This window comes from Erpetoichthys calabaricus, chromosome 5, assembly GCF_900747795.2.
Source record: "Erpetoichthys calabaricus chromosome 5, fErpCal1.3, whole genome shotgun sequence".
Taxonomy (NCBI): domain Eukaryota; kingdom Metazoa; phylum Chordata; class Cladistia; order Polypteriformes; family Polypteridae; genus Erpetoichthys; species Erpetoichthys calabaricus.
This window is the reverse complement of record NC_041398.2, coordinates 134,187,236-134,206,015: the sequence shown is the minus strand read 5'-3', so window position 1 is coordinate 134,206,015 and position 18,780 is coordinate 134,187,236. Positions and strand designations below refer to the sequence as shown.

The 18,780-nt window shown below is 38.2% G+C and overlaps 1 protein-coding gene across 1 annotated transcript in view; it reads right to left on the bottom strand.

Moving 5' to 3' along the window:
* vps37a (VPS37A subunit of ESCRT-I) overlaps positions 1-18,780 on the bottom strand; it is a 57,353-nt gene that overhangs the window by 35,486 nt on the left and 3,087 nt on the right. Inside the window, exons 2-3 of the mRNA XM_028802052.2 lie at positions 9,078-9,152; positions 2,086-2,203 (exon numbers count right to left, since the gene is read on the bottom strand). Of these exons, the coding sequence (XP_028657885.1) occupies positions 2,086-2,203; positions 9,078-9,152 (193 nt within the window). The remainder of the gene's footprint in view (positions 1-2,085; positions 2,204-9,077; positions 9,153-18,780) is intronic.

The window sequence follows — 18,780 nt, the reverse complement described above, 5'->3', positions numbered from 1 at the left end:
ACGTTATATGTATACATTTAGTTTTAATTAGTTTCAAGTTTAGTACAGACGTTTCAATACAGGCAGAGTGTTGGCAAAGAGCTAACATTACTCCCTGTCTTTGTTGGGGTCTGTATATAGTTTCCATGTTTTTAAAATGCATTTCTGGATTGATTCTCATTAGTGAATTTGCTTAACTGGATATCATTACCTGTTTAACAACGAACACTGGAAATGTGCCAGTAATGCCTGTTCAGTAAGAAAATTGTTATTCATTTAACAGCATTCGAAGGACTAACGTCCGTTCCCTTTTTCCATCTCCAACCTAAGCCCCCACATGTTTGAGGTATGAACATTGGCCACTGTGCCACCAGAACACATGCTTTCAAATAACTGAATTAAAACTAAATAAATACTTTACTTACAGATTTCTGTCATTGGATTGGACACAACAAACTCTGTTCTAACTTGGTGTTTGATTGTGACCTGCAAAGGACTAGCGTACCATCTACCATGTTTGCTTTTTGCCTTATAATAATAATACATTTTATTTAATAGGCGCCTTTCTTATCACTCAAGGCCACCTTACAATAAAGTTAAACAACAATTAATAAAATAAAAACAAGAAAATGATAAATCACAAAGAAATAAATTAGTATACAAACAAATATGACAGGCAGCAACTGTGTAGAATTCACAATTGATATGCCAGCTTGAAAAGATAAGTTTTGAGAGTAGTTTTAAACTGTGCTATTGAATCAAGCTGACTAATACGAGAGGGAAGAGAATTCCTGAGTTGAGGAGCAGTATGAGAGAATGCTCAAGCTCCCATAGAACTGAGTTTGATGTGTGCTACAGAAAGTAGAGCTGCAGATGAAGATCTGAGTAAGCGAGAGGGAGTGTAAATATGGAGGAGATCAGTGAGGTAGGGAGGAGCAAGGTGGTGGAGAGCTTTAAATGTTAAGAGCAGTATTTTATATTGTATTCTGTAGTTAACAGGGAGCCAGTGAAGTTGAGAGAGAATAGGTGTAATATGTTCAGTGGATTTAGAACAGGTTATTATCCTGACAGCAGAATTTTGAATAAATTGTAAGCGATTAATAAGTTTTTGTGGAATGCCAGACAGAATAGCATTACAGTAATCTATACGTGAGGTGACTAGGGCATTAACCAATACTTCAGTATTATGCTTGGTAAGAACAGGGCGAAGTCTAGAAATGTTTCGGAGATGGAAGGAGGCAGTCCGAGAAATTATACTTATATGGGAAGAAAAAGAGAGAGTACTGTCAAGAATAACGCCCAGGCTCTTAACTTGGGAAGAAATGTTTGCGTTAATATTGTTGATTAAAATAGAAGAATAGTTAACCTTAGCAAGTGTAGATTTAGAGCCAATGAGGAGCACATCAGTTTTATTGCTGTTTAGTTGGAGAAAATTGTGAGTCATCCATATCTTTATGTCTTGGAGACATGCCATAAGGGCATCTGGAGGGAAAACAGAAGTGGATTTAGTGGATAGATATAGCTGTGTGTCATCAGCTTAGCAATGAAACTATACCCAGTGCTGCTGCAATAACCACCGTCTTCCAGTGACCCCAAACTGTACAGATTAAATTTACTCCTCAGAACATGCAGAATTAAATATATGCATATTACTCAATTGCACGTTACGCACATGCTTCTCACTAGCTGACGGCAGAAACACATGCACGTGCAATGTTATTATTGACCCCAAAGGCAATCTTTGTGAAATTATGCAATTTTTATTTATTATTTATTTTGAATGTAGGTAATAAGTTTTCATATTAAATTCCAACAAAGGCATTTAAAATGTTTGGGAGGTATGATTATGTTAATTTGTTCTCCTAAGAGCTTGGGTATATTAAGATCACTGTTTCTAAGGCCTTGATGATATTTTTATACAGTATATTAAAAAATACAGCCGACTTTTTTCGGATACAGTCATCATAGTGTTTTTTATCCATAAAGCATGCTAAGTCTGAAATTATCCAGTAGCGCTGCAACACATGCTTAGTATTGAACTTGGACTATTTAAGAAGCATGATGCTAAACTGAAATAAAAAGAAGATTAACACCACCATTACTTACATTGTTTATAAGAGGGCTGATCACCATAGATCCACCGCAGCTATCTATCAAGTGATGCCTTACTGGAGGGAATACACTAACAGAAGGTTTATCTTGAGGAAACTGTGGAGGAAGTAAGCTTTAGGGGAGGAAAAAAAACAAAAACAAAACACAACTGGTAATTATAATTACCAAACTCTTTAAAATCATAACTACATACCAAATACTTCATCTATACAAATATTAAACAATACACTTTAGATTGTACAAAAGCAGAAATGGCAATATTTGTTAATTTATTCCATGCCTCAGGGCTCAACATTAACAGTTGCCAGCCTGTTATTGGCAACTGCAAACCATTTCTTGGCCAATGATTGAATTAATGGCAGCCACTTTAGTGATGCAGACGTTTTTCTCGGAAGTTGATCAAAACTAGCTGGTTTTTGCTCATTATAAATAATCAGTAGATTGGCATACAGTTTGCCAAATGCTATTTGATTTTTGAAAAATGTAAGATGCACAGGTGCATATTACACTTGTTTTACCTGCATTAAATAAAGCTGGCAAGTTATAAATAAATAAATAAGTAAATAAGTAGGTAAGTAAGTGTAACAGTTGGCCACTGTGCAATGGTGTGGCAGCCAATTGTGCAAGTAACTACAATAATAAAAGTCTCCTTTAGCTAGGCAGTAATGTCCCTGTCTTGTAATTGGAGCAACAGAGTATGAATGCAGCTGGGAGATGAACAACAGGAGCTGAAAAATCCCACAGAAAATAGCATTGAAGTGCATTAAAGCACTTAACCTCGACTACAGTAAACTCCGAAGGAAACCACAAGACAGATGAAAATAAACATATAACAGCAGCATCATAATTAAATCACTAAAATTCAAGCTACAGCATGGGTGTCAAACTTGAAATGTTTTTAAACATCCCTCTTCATCAATATTCAAAACATGTTACATATGGTCCATGATGACTACTAGTTTTCTCAAAGACCACATTTAAAGTGTGCTTCATATATAGATTTTATATGTATACTAGCTATACCCTGTGGCTGCGCCAACATAGTAATGAAACAGGACAAACCTTAAAAATCAATAGACGTTGGCACTATATCTGATCGTGTTCAGCTCTGACATATCTCTGGCAATCAGCAGCTACCCTTTAAAACACATGGAGCTCTGATCTCTCTCTCAAAAACGTCAAACGTTATTCCTGAACAATCTGTAGATGATAATGTCTGTTGAACAAATAGGTATCGCTAGCTAAGTGGAGGCAAGGTGCACTCCAACACATGGCAAGACGTAGACCAACTCGAACAGAGGCTGGCGAGTGAATGAGGAAGACCCCTAGCTCTCTGCCCACAGCCACTTTGTAGGATTTTCATAAATACAACGGTACCGCAAGCGAACTATGGTACTTAGCGCGATGAGAGAAGTTGCAAAATCAACTGGAAAGTTCTATAATTTGCTTGAAAACAACCAGATCTAAAAATGTTAAGTAATTCTCTCATGAAAAGCGGACAGACATACAGACAGAACCTGCTTGGACCACAAAATTTTTAAATCTGTTTCTTAGCAAGCACCTATGGACCAAGGGTAACCTACATTCCAAATTTCAAGTCCCAAGTCCTCATGGTTCGCAAGATTTCGTGATGAGTGAATCAGTGGTATTTGGCTTTATCTTTATATTATATATATATATACATATACACACATACATACAGTAGAGTCCCGCTAATCCGAACTAATTGGGACCGAACCCTGTTCGGATTAGCGAAAATTCGGATTAGGCGGAGTTTTGTCATATAATGCCATATATTGACTTTATGAGGCGTATTAAGCGTCTGATGTGGCAAGAATTAAAGGTAAGAAATTACGTATTCTAGTACACTGCAATTTAAACTGCACTGTAGTGTGACTGTGATCGGAGGTAAAATCGATATGACGGGCAGTACGTGAGTAGTAGCAGAAGGGCAGTGACCTAGACCCCCCGCCTAGACCTACGCATTCCTCTTGATTTCCGTTCCCAAACTATGAGTCACTGAGTCAGTGTGCCACCTGCTACTGCTGAGTGATGTGTTTTGTGCAATGGTATTGTTCGTGTGCGCGCACTTGCCCTGTGTTTTGTGAGTCCTTGTGAGTGGTGTGTAGTGTGGTTTCTTTACATTCTGTGCTTGTCCCTGCTGTTAATCATCATGGCAAGCAAACATAAACATAACTCGTGTACATTAAAAGAAAAACTGGAAGTGTTAAAAAGACTTCACAAAGGTGAAAGTGCCACTCAGTTATCGAAGGAATTTGGTGTCGGGAAAGCAACAATTTCCGATTGGAAAAAGAACAGAGGTAAAATTGAGCAGTTTTGCACTACCACAAGTGAAAAAACGATTGAAAAACGTAGCAAGACGGCAGTGTCTTCTTACAAAAAATTGGACAAAGCACTTTTCTTATGGTTTACACAAGAAAGACAGAAAGGAATCCCTATCACTGGCCCTCTAATTCAAGAAAAGGCGCTTCAATTGAACAAGCTCATGGACGGTGACGTATCATTTACGGCTGGTTGTGGTTTCTTAGACCGATGGAAGAAAAGACATGGAATCAGGCAGCTTACAATAACTGGGGAGAAATTGTCAGCGGACAATGAAGCAGCTGTTGAATACCTTGAGGAGTTCAAATGCATCACTTCTTCCTACTCGCCCCAGCAAGTTTACAACGCAGATGAGACAGGACTTAACTGTAAAGCATTGCCTACCAAAAGTCTTGCATCACAAGAGGAATGATCTGCACCAGGGTTTAAAATGGATAAACAGCGCCTAACTGTGTTGGCCTGCAGCAATGCTTCTGCCACAAATAAGCTTCCACTGATGGTTATCGGCAAATCGGCAAAACCATGCTGTTTTAAGAACATGAACTCTCTCCCTGTTTTTTACAGAAATCAAAAGAAAGCTTGGATGGATCGTGCCTTGTTCCAAGAATGGTTTGACAAGCAATTTGTGCCAAAAGTAAAGGCGTTTAACAAAGAAAATGGATTGCCTCCTCGTGCTTTGTTGCTTATAGACAATGCTCCGTCACATCCAGAAGAAATGCAACTTGTTTGCGATGATATCAAGGCTATTTTTCTCCCACCAAATGTGGGAGGAGGAAGGGGACGCGCCAACTGATGTTGCTCCACACACTGCCGCAGCCAGTGCCCTTGATCTCGCTTTGCACTACGTTGAGCAACACGGCGATGCAACCCCAACAGATTTTATGTTTATGCGGCGTTGGCGAAACATTGCTTCTTCAAGCCGTTTTAGTTCGTTGCGTCAGAAGAAGATCACTGACTTTATCTCTTAGATAATGGTTTGCTTTTTATGTTTTGTGTAAATGCTGTACAGAACATGGATTCTACATATGTGAGTAAATTCGAACTTGTTTCAATTTTAAGTAAGGCTGTATTTTGGATTTTTAGTTAGACAGCGAAATTGAAAAATGACAAGTTTCTTAAATGTACATTAAACGTACGACATAACTTGAAAAAACTTGTTTTCTTTACTTTTCCCAGTTCAGAAATTTTATAAAAATTATTTTTTTCCCCTAGTCAGATTAGGAGGATTTTTGGATTAGCGGGGTTCGGATTAGCGGGACTCTACTGTATATATATTAATTATATATGCATATATACATACACTAGTCATTTAGCCCGTTACAATAACGGGCGCTAGAACAGTAGTGCATAAACATTAGTAGGAACAGTCTATATTAAATGGCAAGGAACTTTGACCTCATTCTTTTTGTTGGTCGTATTTTTCTTTCTTTCAGCCTTTCTTTTGTTGATGTTTACTTGCTGAGCTGACCGTTCTTCGTGGGCTGCCACTGTGTATTGTGTGTCTTTAATTTTCTGTGACAGTAATACTGTCTTGTACGTCCGTAATATACCTTTAATTTTCTCTGGCGGTAATACAGGCGTGCGCGTCGGTAATATGCCTTTAATCTCCTCTGACAGTAATACTGGCTTGTATGTGGCTGTAATATGCGTCACTGTATTGTGTACCTTTAATTTCCTCTCACAGTAATAAATCCCTATGTGCGTCCAGGTGTCCGTGTGTGGGTGTCTTCTGGTGAAGTGCGCATGCGCGGGGCACGGTGTGGCGCGCGATATTACTGTCAGAGAAAGTTAGAGGCGTTTTACGGAAATACAAACCAGTATTACTGCGAGAGGAAATTAAAGGTACACAATACAGTGACGCATATTACAGCCACATACAAGCCAGTATTACTGTCAGAGGAGATTAAAGGCATATTACCGACGCGCACGCCTGTATTACCGCCAGAGAAAATTAAAGGTATATTACGGACGTACAAGCCAGCGGACGTACAAGACGGTATCCTTCAATAAGGGCACGCACAAAAAGGCGATTGAGGTCACCCTTTTGAGGCTCGCCTTTTTGTGCGCGCCCTTATTGAACAGAGCCGTACAAGACAGTATTACTGTCACAGAAAATTAAAGACACACAATACACGGCGGCAGCCCACGAAGAACGGTCAGCTCAGCAAGTAAACATCAACAAAAGAAAGGCTGAAAGAAAGAAAAATACGACCAACAAAAAGAATGCGGTCAAAGTCCCTTGCCATTTAATATAGACTGTTCCTACTAATGTTTATGCACTACTGTTCTAGCGCCCGTTATTGTAACGGGCTAAATGACTAGTAGATATATATTAGTTTACCTGGATCAGATTACAACTGACATTAAAATGCATTTCAAATGTCCACATCATGTTCAGATAGAGATCACACTTACTCCCCACATACGCACAGCAATTCAGGGGTTTAAAGGTCACTCAAGTTCATCAGCGCATCGCAGCTACAAACCTGTAGTTAGAATGGGAATAGGCTGCTCATTATGACCCATTAGGAAAAAGTGAAAAGAAAGTGACATACCTCACTGCTATCCAGAGCTTTAGTGTTTTACTATGTTAGCAAAGACTGGACAGTCTTTTGAAGGAAAGTCAACTTTACACATGTCTGTAATAACACTGGACTCACTTTTAAATGCTGCACAGGTGCCATCAATGATTCTTTTGCCTTTTTTGATGTTGTTTTTGGATAGAAAATGCATTGGCATTCTCACTCATGTTAAATGTAGCTACTGCTGGTGAAAACACATCAATGCGGAATCCAGAGGATAACAAACTAGCTTCTGTAATTAAGTCAGCAGATTTTGTTATCAAAATATCTGCAGTGACAAAATCTGTATTTGTCATTACTGGACATTACTTATCCCTTAAAAATGCCTACTCTTTATATAATACTTTTATTAAATAAAAACATATTAGGTTGCTTTTGAACTGGCCTATTAATATCATACTATGGTTTAAAAAAATAAAGCCATGCATTAGCACTAGCAGCAAAATGCTTTTGTTAATATAAGTGTAAGTTCAAAGACAAGCGCCTTGGCCAAGACTGCAGCAAAAGTACAAAAAGGGTAAATATCATGGCCTGTGTAGGGAGGACCTCACATATTCTCGTGGTTCACTGGAAGACCTTGGAAGAATAAAGGTTGAGAACCACTGTGTCGAAGTATATGAAAATGAAAGAGGTACTAACTGCAACATGTGCCAGGAAAATGTCAGCTTTGATGGAACTAAAACAAAGATGTTTAGTGCTATATAACTGATAAAATATTTAATGAAAATATTTATGATTACAATGCACAGCAATATACACCGATTTTCATTACATATAAGCAAAAACAGGTCTTTGACACATTTGTTGACTTGTTTTGGATTGTTTTATCAAAGTACTACAATGTTAATAAACAATTTACTGGCAACATTACTACTACTAATAATGATATTTCTTTGTTTGTATAAAATACGCAAGGATAGATATTTAGAAAACCAATATTTGAGAAGAAATGATGTTAAACAGAAGGTGAACAGTTAAAGATTACATTTACACATAAGCACCTTCAGAGTAAATGCCTCTTAAGTCCTCAGTTTGCAATTCAGACCTAGATGCTGGTGGAGAGGTTGGAGAATTTTTACATTCGAGCAGTTCCTCACCACCGCAACTGCAAACCTACTTATCAGAACCACTGTTGCCTAGAAGTGAACAACTCCCATGTAGTGAGAAGCCAATATGAAAAACTTCCTCTCTCTTGCAGTGCTTTACACATGAATATAAAGAGCAAAAAGATGCTCTAGGGCAACCTTTTATTTATTTGATGAGAAAAGCAAGAGAATGTCAGATGAAATATTTATTTTTGTCATAAAGATCTGCAAGCAATTAAATTTCAGTTTACATCATTCAATTTCAGGCTGTTCTCAGATTTACTGTACATTAAAAACTTCTGGAGGACTGTTACTGTTTTTCATTTACATAATGTTTGTTATACAGAGTGTGTACATACATATATTGAATCTTTTAAAAAATATAATATTTTAATGCATCAAAAATGTTTACATTACTGAAAAGCTGCTGCAGCCTGCAAGGAATCCCTATACTGTTGACTTATTCTATAGAGATTCTCTAGCAACCTGCCATAAATTGGATGAACAAAAAAGCGGCAATTTGCTGGATTCATTTTTGCAAGATCTGTGCACACCATGAAAATAATTGCTCTACTAGTGGAACTTTGCATACCAGGGATTGAGGGCTAACATTAAAACTTATTATTTTTTAATTACATATTAAATACTAACACTTTGGATTGAAGTGCTGAATGAAGCAGGTAAAACATACACACTAAAATAGTTTGGTTAGAGCAAGAAAGTTTTTAATTATGTCATTGTTTCATTAATAAGCTGATGTACAGTATAATTGCAAAGTATTTTAATTATTCCAAACATAAGCTGCTGAAAACATCAACCATATTTACAGTTTTAGCAATCAAAAGCTGATGCCTGATGGCCAAGCCTAGCAATCACTTTTAAAACTGTTGAGCCTTGTGACTGGAAAGAGTTGTCACCAATGAAGAGACTTTAAAATTTTCTGTTGATTACTTTTGCGTTTATAACAAATACTCACATATTAATGTTAATTGTCGTGTTGTTGACAGTAAAGGGTATTCTGTATTCAACATCCTTGTGGATTTCAGCAAGGCTACAAGAATAAAAAACACGAAAAGTTCACTATCCCATTATTATACCAACCAGAAAGCACATCATTTGAAGTAGTAATGGATTAATCCATATAAAAAAGAACAACATAAGGAAATTACAGTGTGTATATACAGTTAGGTCCATAAATATTTGGACAGAGACAACTTTTTTCTAATTTTGGTTCTGTACATTACCACAATGAATTTTAAATGAAATAACTCAGATGCAGTTGAAGTGCAGACTTTCAGCTTTAATTCAGTGGGGTGAACCAAATGATTGCATAAAAATGTGAGGCAACTAAAGCATTTTTGTAACACAATCCTTGGTTGAAAACCCTTTGCTGGCAATGACAGCCTGAAGTCTTGAACTCATGGACATCACCAGACGCTGGGTTTCCTCCTTTTTAATGCTCTGCCAGGCCTTTACTGCAGCGGCTTTCAGTTGCTGTTTGTTTGTGGGTCTTTCTGTCTGAAGTTTAGTCTCCAACAAGTGAAATGCATGCTCAATTGGGTTAAGATCAGGTGACTGACTTGGCCACTCAAGAATTTTCCACTTCTTTGCTTTAATAAACTCCTGGGTTGCTTTGGCTGTATGTTTTGGGTCACTGTGCATCTGTATCATGAAACACCGCTTAATCAATTTGACTGCATTTAGCAGGATTTGAGCAGACAGTATGTCTCTGAATACCTCAGAATTCATTCGGCTGCTTCCGTCCTGTGTCAAATCATCAATAAACACTAGTGTCCCAGTGCCACTGGCAGCCATGCACGCCCAAGCCATCACACTGCCTCCACCGTGTTTTACAGATGATGTGGTATGCTTTGGATAATGAACTGTTCCACACCTTCTCCATACTTTTTTCTTGCCATCATTCTGGTAGAGGTTGATCTTGGGTTTCATCTGTCCAAAGAATGTTTTTCCAGAACTGTGCTGGCTTTTTTAGATGTTCTTTAGCAAATTCCAATCTAGCCTTTCTATTCTTGAGGCTTATGAGTGGCTTGCACCTTGCAGTGCACCCACTGTATTTACTTTCATGCAGTCTTCTCTTTATGGTAGACTTGGATATCGATACGCCTACCCCCTGGAGAGTGTTGCTCACTTGGTTGGCTGTTGTGAAGGGGTTTCTCTTCACCATGGAAATGATTCTGTGATCATCCACAACTGTTGTCTTCCGTGGACGTCCAGGGGCCTCATGTATAATGCCGTGTGTAGAACTCACACTATATCATGGCGTAAGCACAAAAGCGGGAATGTGCGTACACACAGAAAAATCCAGATGCAGGAATCTGTGTGTACGCAAACTTCCATGTTCTTCCACTACATAAATCCCGATCAGTGTCAAAAGTAACGCACGTGCATGCGCCTTCTGTCCTGCCCCAACTCCTCCCAGAATTACGCCTCTTTGAAGATGCAAATCAATATAAATAGCCCTTAAGCTCAGTCTTCTGTGAAAAGACAATGGGAAAAGCACGGGGGCAAATATAAGAATTTCAGTGAATACCAAGTGGAGGCAAGGAAAAATATACTATTTGCTGGTTTAAACAGTGGTATAATCAACAAAAGGAAGTTGATCGAGTGACATAGTGCCGGAGAAACTCGAAAGCTCAAGTTCACAAAGTCGCACAGTGCCTGAAATAAAAAAGTTGTCACATATCAAAGTCGGCGTGAAAAGGCAACTCGCAGCCCACCGTCTGAGTGTCATATGAAAGCTTATTAGGATACAGAGAAAAAAAATAGGCACACAGTGGGGAAAAAAGCACGAAATGTCAACTTTAATCTCGAAATTTCCACTTCAATCACGTAGTTTATTTTGTCATTAAAGTAAAACATCATAAATTTCATCTTAAAATAGTTTATTTTACTAGTTTCTCAAATCCCATCGTAACTAAAGTAGCACATTAAATGCTTTGTTCTGTGTTTGATCTTCTATGTGCTCTGTGTGTGTGAATCGCTACGTGCTTCCGTTCTTTCTCTTTCTCCGACAGGACACAGAATCCATTACATTCGTGATATTACAGCTCTCTGAATAATTAAAATACTGAGATGTATACGTGATATCTTTTTCATGATGATAGGAATGAAAGCATGTTATTAAACATGGGAACACGGTGGCGCAGTGATTGTTCATATCTCACGCAAGAGGCTTGCTATGAGGGGCTCATAGCTTGCTGCGCCATGCGCGACCTTCGATGAAATAATTGCAGAAGTACTGTCTCTTTCAAACGTACTCACCTCCAATTCCTGTCCTTACTTTTCTGTCTCCAAATACCCAATCGCCACACAATCAGCTCTGTAATAGACGTTAAGCCATCTGTAAGCTTAGAATGCCAATTCTTCAAAACGTTTAAGGAACATTGAAATATTTTCATAGTACATGTTTAATTATTCTATCCGTCTATCCTTAAATACTCTAAGTGGAGCAGTGAGAGTAATATGGAAAAAGATGATCCGCTGTGGCAACCCTTAACGGGAGCTACTGAAAGAAGAAGAAGATACAGTTAGCAGTTATGGTATTTGGAATACTATGGCTATTCCCTGGACCATTATATTGCTACAGGTTAATTACAATCAGATGCATTACACTAATAAACAATATGCAGTTAATTTCAGTGTATTTATAAAGCCACGTCAGGAATGTGGGTCTAAGAAAGAAAGGGAAACTACACAGGAAAAGTAGCACTGCTTTGACGCTGGGTGCCGCCAGTCTGCAAAACCGAGCGGAGAAATTGCGTACGCCAGGGTATGAGGTACCGTGGAAATGTGCGTGGCTTTACGCCAAGTTTAGGTTTTATACATTGCGATTTGAGCATGGAAACGTTCGTACTCAAGATTTCTGTGCATACGCACCGTTTATACATGACGCCCCAGATCTTTTTGCGTTGCTGAGTTCACCAGTGCTTGCTTTCTTTCTCAGGATGTACCAAATTGTAAATTTTGCCACTCGTAATATTGTAGCAATTTCTCAGATGGGTTTTTTCTGTTTTCACAGCTTAAGGATGGCTTCTTTCACCTGCATGGAGAGCTCCTTTGACCGCATGTTGTCTGTTCACAGCAAAATCTTCCACATGCAAGCACCACACCTCAAATCAACTCCAGGCCTTTTATCTGCTTAATTGATAATGACATAATGACGGACTTGCCCACACCTGCCCATCAAATAGCCTTTGAGTCAATTATCCAATTACTTTTGAGCCCCTGAAATGAAGGGATTGTGTTAAAAAAATGCTTTAGTTGCCTCACATTTTTATGCAATCGTTTTGTTCACCCCACTGAATTAAAGCTGAAAGTCTGCACTTCAACTGCATCTGAGTTGTTTCATTTAAAATTCATTGTGGTAATGTACAGAACCAAAATTAGAAAAAAGTTGTCTCTGTCCAAATATATATGGACCTAACTGTATATATTATAATATATATATATATATATATATATATATATATATATATATATATATATATATATATATATAGACGTCCCTAATTGACTCATTGACTGACAAGAAATTATTGGCTATTTCCAGGCTAAGGAAAAAAGGATTTCATTAATATATCAAACTCATGGCCCAGAGTCCCAGAAAATTTTGATCTCTCCAATTTGTTAAGTTAATCGTAAAAAATAAAATAAAGGAGAAAACCACTAAGATGCATCTAATTTAATAGACAGAAAGTGCAATACTAGTGCCAGCCTATTGCCACTGCAGAATAGCTCATATGGTAGAAGGACTGACTAAGTTAGCAGCATCATGGTTCACATCCAGACTGCATTCGTTTTTTTAATGTTTACCTTAATGTTTCTAAATAGAAAAATAAATGCAGAAGAATTAAACACTATGTATAATGGAAAACAAAAATAAAATGACTATACAATTACCTCTTATAAAAGAAAAAATAATTTCCCATATTGTTATAAAATTGTAAATAGTCACAAAATTAAGTCCTTACTTCCATGTATTAAAATGTGTTTTTACTTTATACAATTTTAGTTGTGTAGAAGGATAATAACATCTCGAGTTAATATGAATTTTCAATTGCTATATCCTGTAAATTAAACTGATTACATTAAAAACATACCATATGAAATTGAATCATTGCTGTCTATCTATCCTGCATTGTCCTTTATCAGTTCACATGAAGAGGGGAAAAAAGTTGCTTGGTCAAGCAAATTCAGATTCTTTCTGCACGCTGATCTAAGAATTAGCATTGACACAGTCAACCTATGTACATACAGCCATCCTGTTTGGTTTCAACAGGACAGGCCAGTGGTGATGGTGCGGGGAATGTTTTCCTGGCATATATTAGGGCTCCTAATACCCACTGAAGAAATTTTGAATGGCAAGGCCCATCTGAAAATCGTTGCTGACAAAAGTTAATTACGTTCATGGCTACAGATTACACTTAGAATGATACTTTCAGAATGATATTCCAGGAACATGACAGAGTTTTCATGCATAGTCCCTGGTTCACGATTCTATTTGGAAGGATGTGGAGGAAAAGGTCGGTTCATGGCTGTTGAATTTGCAGCAACTGTGTAACACTCATTTCCACCTAGTAAAGTATTCATCAGCAATGCATCCTGATGAACCAAAGGAGGTGCTACTTGTACAGGCTACTATAGCTGTTCCTAATAAATTGGAAAGTCAGTGTACTGTACATGTATGTAAAGTTACATTTGACTTTAATAACTGCTTTTTGATATTGCTCACAAAACTCAAAAGTGAGCAATCTGTTGCTACAATACATGAATACAACAGAGTATATATCACATATGCTATGATGACTACTCGGTTACCACGTACCATGCTATCTTGCATATTCAAAATATTAAATTCACACTAATTTTTATCTTAGTTTGTGTCAGGTCACTTAAATAGTAAGCATTCAGTAAACTTAAAATACATTATAAACATTGTCTTCTACATTTATACATCTTGAGCACTTATCCTTTAAAGAAATGATTAAAAATGGCGATGACAAAAATCTTATTCGGGTCCACTGGTTAAAAATCACAAAGCTGTTTCTCCTAAGGTGCAAAAACAATAAAATTCCTGAGACTACAAATTTAGACTGGAGTTTGTTCATTTTGGACCAGGGGTTATCACTAAAACTAACTGAAGCAACACAAAAATTCATTTGTGCAAAACATTTATATTTATAAGGTAAACAATGAACACATTTCAAGCACTTCCTTTTGCCACACATTTGAAATGCAATAGATTTTAGTGAACACATCCAATGAGAATATTTTAACCCGCCCCCACCCAAATAACAAATTATCATCTAACTAGTGCAATAACTGAAATGAAAAACACAAATGTAGTATTTCCTTGTTAAATAAATACATTTTTAAACAATTAAAAAGTTTATGGTGCTTCAGTTTTTCTTCATAGCTAACAACAACATAAATCAAGAAAACTACAAAACAGATTGCTGGGAGGTCTAAAACAATCAAATCAAGGAATGAAAATTACTGCACAATAATGTAAACATTCATAACCCTAAACAAGATAGATGCACTGAGATGATCATTTTGAAAATGCATTCAGCACCCCGGACAACACCAAGTGCCAAGGCTTTGACTTTACCTCTTCTCCTGAAGCAAAGCTCACCTTCATTTCTTTGTAACACATCACTCTTGTGTCTTTCCTGGTGATCTTGAATTTAGACTTTAAATTATGCTTCCAGTAAATTCAGACAGACCATTAATAATTGCAAGAAAAATATTTCATGATTCATCAAAATGTTCCCAAAACAAAAGTCTGCATTCTTGTGTTTTATATTCACTAGATGTTGCTCCTTTAATTAAATGACGTAATAAGCAGTGAAAATTGTTAGGAATCTAAAAATGGTAATACACCAGAAATCTTTAAGCCTGGTTCTTTCTAAAATACTTATACATTCTAGCTATTTTGGTCAGAGAAACCTGTAATGTTTCTAAAATGAACAAAGGATTTCAGATATTTAAAAACAAAGCATAAATATATATCATATACCATTTACTACAACTTACCCATTTGTATTTGGATAGTCTTCAAAAGTGGCCAAACACTTTGAAATGCAAAGTTCTACACACAGGCAAAAAGAACAGAAGGCAACCTTTTGTGGCCAAAGTGCAGAAACAAATTTTATTTGATTTGTTAATTAAAAGGTACAAACTTTTGAATATAAATAAAGGAACATTATATTCAGACTGCTTAAAGTGTTAGTGTGTGCACCTGGAATATTTACTCTGTACAGTTCTGGTTACCCCAACCACCCGTAAAAAAAAAAAGAAACATAATTCTTACAGCACCACTGCCTCTGTCCAAGTGGAAGAGGGATTGGTGTAACATATAGATGATGGCATCCTCCGCTCCCACCTTCTCCTGGAATGAGAACTGCAGAGGGTGGAGGGCGTGTTGGACCTGTGGCCTCAGGTGGTGAAGCAGCAGCCGCTCCATGGTCTTCATCACATGTGACATCAGAGCGACAGGCCGGAAGTCATTCAGCTCACTAGGACATGATACCTTTGGGACTGGGGTGAAGCAAGATGTTTTCCAAAGCCTCAGGACTCTCCCCTGTTCCAGGCTCAGGTTGAAGATGCGCTGTAGAGGACTCCCCAGCTCCAGCGCACAGGCCTTCAGCAGTCGTGGCGATACTCCATCTGGACCAACTGCTTTGCTGGCACGAAGTCTCCTCAGCTCTCTGCTTACCTGGGCTGCTGTAATTGTGGGTGGGGGGAAACTCTCTCCTATGCTGGTATCAGCAGAAGGATGGGTGGAGGGTGCAGTACTCTGAGATGAGAGTGGGTTAGGGTGGTCAAACCTGTTAAAGAAGTTGTTCATCTGGTTTGCTCTCTCCACGTCTCTCTCGATGGTGGCTCCTCGCTTCAAGCCAGTGATGATCTTCATCCCATCCCACACTTCCTTCATGCTGTTATTCTGCAACTTCTGCTCCAGCTTTCTCCTGTACTGCTCCTTTGCCACCCTGAGCTGGACTCGGATTTCCTTCTGCACGTGCTTGAGCTCATGCTGATCACTGCCTTTAAAGGCCCTTTTCTTCTGGTTCAAAAGGCCCTTGATGTCACTTGTAATCCATGGCTTGTTGTTAGCATAGCAGTGTAACTGTTCTTACTGGAACTACAATGTCCATACAGAAGTTGATGTAGTCAGTAGTGCAGTCAACAACTTCGTCAATATTCTCACTATATGATCACTGCAGGATATCCCAGTCTGTAGTTCCAAAGCAGTCTCTCTGAGCCTGCTCTGCCTCAGGGGACCACTTCCTGAATGAGCATGTGGTTGTAGGTAGCTCCTGCACTCTTGGTTTGCAGTGAGGCTAAAGCAGAATCAGGTTATGATCTGCTTTCCCAAGCACAGGCAGCGGGGTGGTGCTATATGCATCTTTGCATACAGTAGGTCAATAGTCCTATTTCCCTGGGTGTTACAATCCACATACTGGGAGAAGGCAGGTAAAGTTTTGTCCAGCGTCACATGGTTAAAGTCTGCAGCAATTAGCACCAGCGCCTCCGGGTGCTGCGTTTGCAGTTTAGCAACAGCGGAATGTATGATGTCACCCGCTATCTCCATGTTCGCCCAAGGAGGGATGTAAACAATAACAACAATGACGTGTCCAAACTCTCTGGGCAAGTAATAGGGACGCAAACTTTCGGTCAACAGTTCGATGTCCCTGCAGCAAGTGGAGATTTTGACGTTTACATGTCCAGACTTGCACCATCTTGTATTCACATAGAGAGCGAGTCCTCCTCCTTTCTGCTTCCCGCAGGTATCTGCGTCTCTGTCCGCTCTAACTGTGCTAAACCCGGGTAGCTCCACGTTAGCATCTGGGATGGTAGTTGTTAGCCATATTTCACAAAAACACAACAAACTGCATTCTCTGTAGGTCCTGTCATTTTTCACCAGCGCAGCCAGTTCATCGATCTTATTTGGAAGTGAGTTCACATTTCCCAGGATCACAGAAGGCACCAAAGGCTTATATCACCACTTCGCCTTTAGCTTAGCTCTGCCTCTGCTGCCACGATAACGTCTTCTTACCTCGTCAGGTAAATAGGGAACCACACCGGCGCGGGCATTTGTTCTTAGCGCTTGAAGTTGACTACCTGAATAGATGAGTCTCGGCGTGTAAAAATCCATATCCAAGTAGTAAAAATTGTGAATTTCGCCTTGGGATTAATAAAGTATCTATCTAAAAAATAGTAAGAAGTGTCCAGGGAACGAGTCCACATAAAAGAAAGTGGTAGGAGTGATCAGTGAAATAGATAAAAAAGTAGAAAGATAAAGTCGTACATGGAACTGCTGGAAAGGCTGCCGCTCGGGGCGTCGCCGGAGTCATGTGAGGAATTGAGAAAATGTAGCTATCAGCTAAACAAATTAACTTCTTCTAACCTCGAAAAATGTTCATTGATTTCAGATGAATGTTTGATGAATTACAAGTATTTGCTCACATACTGAATTCACTGAAAAAAATGCCAAGACACCAAATACTCCAAAAGTGCTCAGAGTGTGGCTCACAGTATCTGTGTTCCATAAAAGTTTCTGTTTGATTTTCTTATTAGAACTATCATGTGAGTTGTATTTTTGCCTTGATTTCTGACAGGCCCTACTCTTAAGCCAGTCTGGCCTTATGGATCACAACTTAGGCAAATGGCAAGTTCTGGAACAGAGGTTCCTTTGATAGTTTCAAACCCAAGTGAACAATGCACACTTCATCCTTCCTCTGGAATGGTGAACCACTCTTGCTGAAAGAGAGTTTGTCAGTTCCATCTGTATATGCTGCATATATAATAGAGGTAAAGGTAACCACAATATTGACGGAATATCAATAGCTAAGTTGTACTGCACAGTTGCCTCAAATGAGATCACAAGCTCTAAGCAATGAAGAAATGAATGAGACTGCAAAGATAAGCAGCAAAAGTGAAGTTCTTATACAGGTTTACTTGGCTCATTCACTGTAAAAGGGTGAGAAGCTCAGAAATAAGGGGACTAGGGCTGGGTATCAGCAATGATGTCTCACTTTGATTAAATTCCGATTCACAGTTCCCCGATTCAATACTGATTTAATCTTGACTGATGTAGTGACATTTGAAGTGGTGGCTTTTTTTCTAAATTACTTAAACATGCATAGATAATATTAATATAATACAGAAAATTTCAGTAACTCTTTATTTGAAGGGTTTCTACATAGTGACTTCATAACATATGCAGAAGCATGGAATGACATTTTAGAAGAAATACTTGATTAGTAATGGACAGATAATATCAGTATTTGAAAGATGTAGAACAATATATCACTGCTCTTTTACAAAAACAAAAAACTTTCCCACAGCACTGCACTCTTTCACTCACCATAATTTACTTAACATATGTATAGCCACATCAGAGTCCACACATTATGATGGGGGGGGGGGGGGATTTCTTGCTTTAATACAATGCTATGGCATCTACTTTATAAAACTTCTATATCACCTTGCAAATAATATTACTATAAAATAATCAAATATTGCTTCTTAAATATTAAATGTTACTCAATAAACTATTTGTGTGTTATTCCCCTATTGGACATTTAAAATAATCTTGAATTGGTCAAAATTAAACATATAGTGGGAAGACTCTTGTCCTTCTATAATTCTAAAAG